The sequence below is a fragment of the Rhinopithecus bieti genome, unplaced genomic scaffold (genome assembly GCF_001698545.2).
Source record: "Rhinopithecus bieti isolate Rb0 unplaced genomic scaffold, ASM169854v2 scaffold_3033, whole genome shotgun sequence".
Lineage (NCBI taxonomy): Eukaryota > Metazoa > Chordata > Mammalia > Primates > Cercopithecidae > Rhinopithecus > Rhinopithecus bieti.
In genome coordinates this window covers 53179-56713 of record NW_016803877.1, presented here as the reverse complement: position 1 = coordinate 56713, position 3535 = coordinate 53179, and the positions used below count along the sequence as shown (strand labels likewise).

At 42.8% G+C, this 3535-nt stretch overlaps 1 protein-coding gene across 1 annotated transcript in view; it reads left to right on the top strand.

Moving 5' to 3' along the window:
- Positions 1 to 3535, top strand: part of LOC108517660 (nuclear pore membrane glycoprotein 210-like) — a gene marked incomplete at its 3' end in the record, with an annotated part of 78048 nt that overhangs the window by 21355 nt on the left and 53158 nt on the right. The window contains 1 exon segment of the mRNA XM_017855749.1: positions 2692 to 2760. Coding sequence (XP_017711238.1) covers positions 2692 to 2760 — 69 coding nt within the window.

Below are 3535 nucleotides of genomic sequence, written 5' to 3'. Positions count from 1 at the left end.
CCTTTTTTTTTTTTAAGATCGGAAAACCTTGAACATTCTCTTAATTAAACAGAGAAAGATGGCAGAGATAAGGGAGAAAAGAGAGCCAGTTGATGGAGCATGTGTTTTCTGAGAGGCAACAGAAAATGAGATTTGGAATGCAGATGGAAGGCTTAGATCTTATTCTGATATCAGAAGAATGAGTTGTTTTAGAGATGTGTTGAGATGTTTCCTCATTTGGTAAATGAAGGGAATGTTATTATTTCTGACTTTCCTTCTAGCTCTTATATTTTATGAATATTATAGTAAAGTACATATCAGAACTAAACCTAAGTTTGGCACAGAGTTACCTATAAAGTATTTAGAAGATTTGCTTTAGGCCGGGCACAGTGGCTCATGCATGTAATCCCAGCACTTTGAGAGGCTGAGACAGGAGAATTGCTTGAGTCCAGGAGTTTAAGACCAGTCTAGGCAACATAGTGAGACCCCTGTCTCTACAAAAACTAAAAGGTTAGCCAGATGTGGTGGTGCAGGCCTATAGTCCCAGCTACTCAGAGGCCTGAGGGTAGGAGAATCGCTTGAGTCCAGGAGTTAGAGGGGCTGCAGTGAGCTGTGATTGTACCACTGCACTCAGCCTGGGTGACAGAGTGAGACCCTGTCTCAAAAAAAAAAAAAAAAAAAAAGATGGGGCCAGGTGCAGTAGCTCACACCTGTAATCCCAACACTTTGGGAGGCTGAGGCAGGTGGATCACCTGAGGTCAGGAGTTCAAGACCAGCCTGACCAACATGGCAAAGCCCTGTCTCTACTAAAAGTACAGTAATTAGCCGGGCATGGTGGTGCACACCTATAGTCCCAGCTACTTGGGAGGCTGAGGCAGGAGAATCGCTTGAACATGGGAGGCAGTGGTTGTGGTGAACCAAGATCATGCCGTTGCACTCTAACCTCGGTGACAGAGTGCAATGGCGCAATCTCAGCTCACTGCACCCTCTGCCTCCTGGGTTCAAGCAATTCTTCTGCCTCAGCCTCCTGAGTAACTGAGATTACAGGTGCCTGCCACCATGCCTGGCTAATTTTTGCATTTTTAGTAGAGACAGGGTTTCACCATGTTGGTCAGGCTGGTCTCAAACTCTTGACCTCAGGCAATCCACCCACCTCAGCCTCCCAAAGTGCTGGGACTACAGGCGTGAGCCATCGCGCCTGGCCAATTTTAAAATTATTTTAGAGTTGGGGTCTCACTATGTTGTCCAGGCAGGTCTTGAATTCCTGGGCTCAAGCAATCCTCTCATCTCAGCCTTCCAAAGTGTTGGGATTATAGGCATGGGCTACTGTGCCTGGTCTATATTAGTATATTTCAGATTGAGTGTTTTCTGTTTAGCCATGTCAGTTATGTATTTCTTTCTTTCTTGTTTTTTTTTGAGATGGAGTCTCGCTCTGTCACCCAGGCTGGAGTGCAGTGGTGCGATCTTGGCTCACTGCAATCTCTGCTTCCTGAGTTCAAGCGATTCTCCTGTCTCAGCCTCCTGAGCAGCTGGGATTACAGGCGCCTGCCACCACGCTCAGCTAATTTTTGTATTTTTAGTAGAGACAGGGTTTCACCGTGTTGGCCAGGCTGGTCTCGAACTCCTGACCTCATGATCTGCCCCCTCGACCTCCCAAAGTGCTGGGATTACAGGCGTGAGCCACCATGCCTGGCCTTTTTTTTTTTTTTTTTTTTTTTTTTTGAGATGGAGTCTTGCTGTTGCCCAGGCTGGAGTGCAGTGGTGCCATCTCAGCTCATTGCAACCTCTGCCTCCCAGGTTCAAGTGGTTCTTCTGCCTTAGCCTCCCGAGTAGCTGAGATTACAGGAGTGTACCACCACACCTGCTTATTTTTGTGTTTTTAGTAGAGATGAGGTTTCACCATGTTGGCCAGGCTGGTCTTGAACTCCTGACCTCAAGTGATCCAAAGCCCTGCCTTGACCTCCCAAAGTGCTGGAATTACAGGCATGAGCCACTGTGCCTGGCCAGTTATGTGTTTCCCAGAGCGGAAGTAATTTATTCTTAGCTTTTGGATGTAGTATATTTTTGAGAACAAAGCATAGTCTTAATTAGATTCTATATAGACTGATAATGTAATAAATTTATATTTCTGCCAGGATTATCTGAAATGGTAGTGGTAGAATGAGGTATAAGTGACCCAGAAGTATCTTTGATGGCAAGCAGAGAACATTTTGGTATTAAACATTTACTGCAGATAACAGAAAATCAACTAGTAATTTTGAAACTGTCTGGAGTTCTAGGCATGTTGCTGGATGGCAAGTCATGCCTCTGCCTCTGCCTCCATCAACACTGTTCACCTTTCAGTCAGAAGGTCTCTTCCTCCAGAATGGAGCCACTTCGTCCTGCTTCCACACTGGGCTCCTATGTAGGTATTTATTTGGAGAAAGAGGTCTGCAGCTACATTAATATTAAAAGCACAAAGCATGATCTTTTTTCTCCCTTTCTTCCTCAAATTTGAAATTCAAGAATATCTGACTCATAAGATGACTAAGAGTCCCTCAGACTTTTTGCAGAAGTATACACAGTTAAGTTTTGACTTTCCAAAGGATAATAAAATATAGGACTTTTGTTTGTTTTCATTTGTACATTTGTTTGTTTGTTTGTTTTTCTCCTTTGGTGCCTCACCTTTTCACCCAACTCTGGCTCACATGATTTCCTTAAGCAAAAATTAAGATGTTCATGTGCGATCTGTGTCTGGACTCCCAAATTGCACCATATATGTTGTAGAACCTGGATTTTTAGGTACTTTAGATCATACTTTTCAGAAAGGTGGATAGTTTAAATGATTTCACTAAAATGAGTGCATTAAAAACTATAGCATTTCTTCAACTTTCAACTTTCATTCTGGGACTTAATTTCAAATTCAACCTTACTTTGACATATTTTATCAAATTGTTCTGATTAAATGCTATCACAAGAGTGAAGCACGTTGAGAAAGATTGTGAAAAAAATATGAAAATCCATATAATACAATTTTGAGGTTAGGAAAGAAACTTTATACAAGGAAAAAAGAATCTTAATGCTCATAGGCCACATGAAACAATGAATCTGACTGAAAGAAGCTGAAATATTGCCTGACACATTAGGAATGAGCTGAAAGTATGGTTTCTTCTTGTCTACAGATATAAGTGAAAGTGTTTCTTTTTTTCGTTTGTGTTTGTTTTTGTTTGAGACAAGGTCTTGCGCTGTCACCCAGGCTGGAATGCAGTGGCGTGATCTTGGCTGACTGCAACCTCTGCCTCTTGGGCTCAAGCAATCTTCACACCTTAGCCTCCCAAGTAGCTGGGACTACAGGTGTGCCACTATGCCTTACTAATTTTTGTTTTCTGTAAAGATGGGATTTTGCCACATTGCCCAGGCTGGTCTCAAACTCCTGAGCTCAAGCGATCTGCTCTCCTCAGCCTCCCAAAGTGCCAGGATTACAGGTGTGAACCACCATGCCCAGCCTAAAGTGTTTCTTTATACCTGAGATGAGCTAAATTAAACCAGGATTTTTGGAACCCTAAATTATTATACA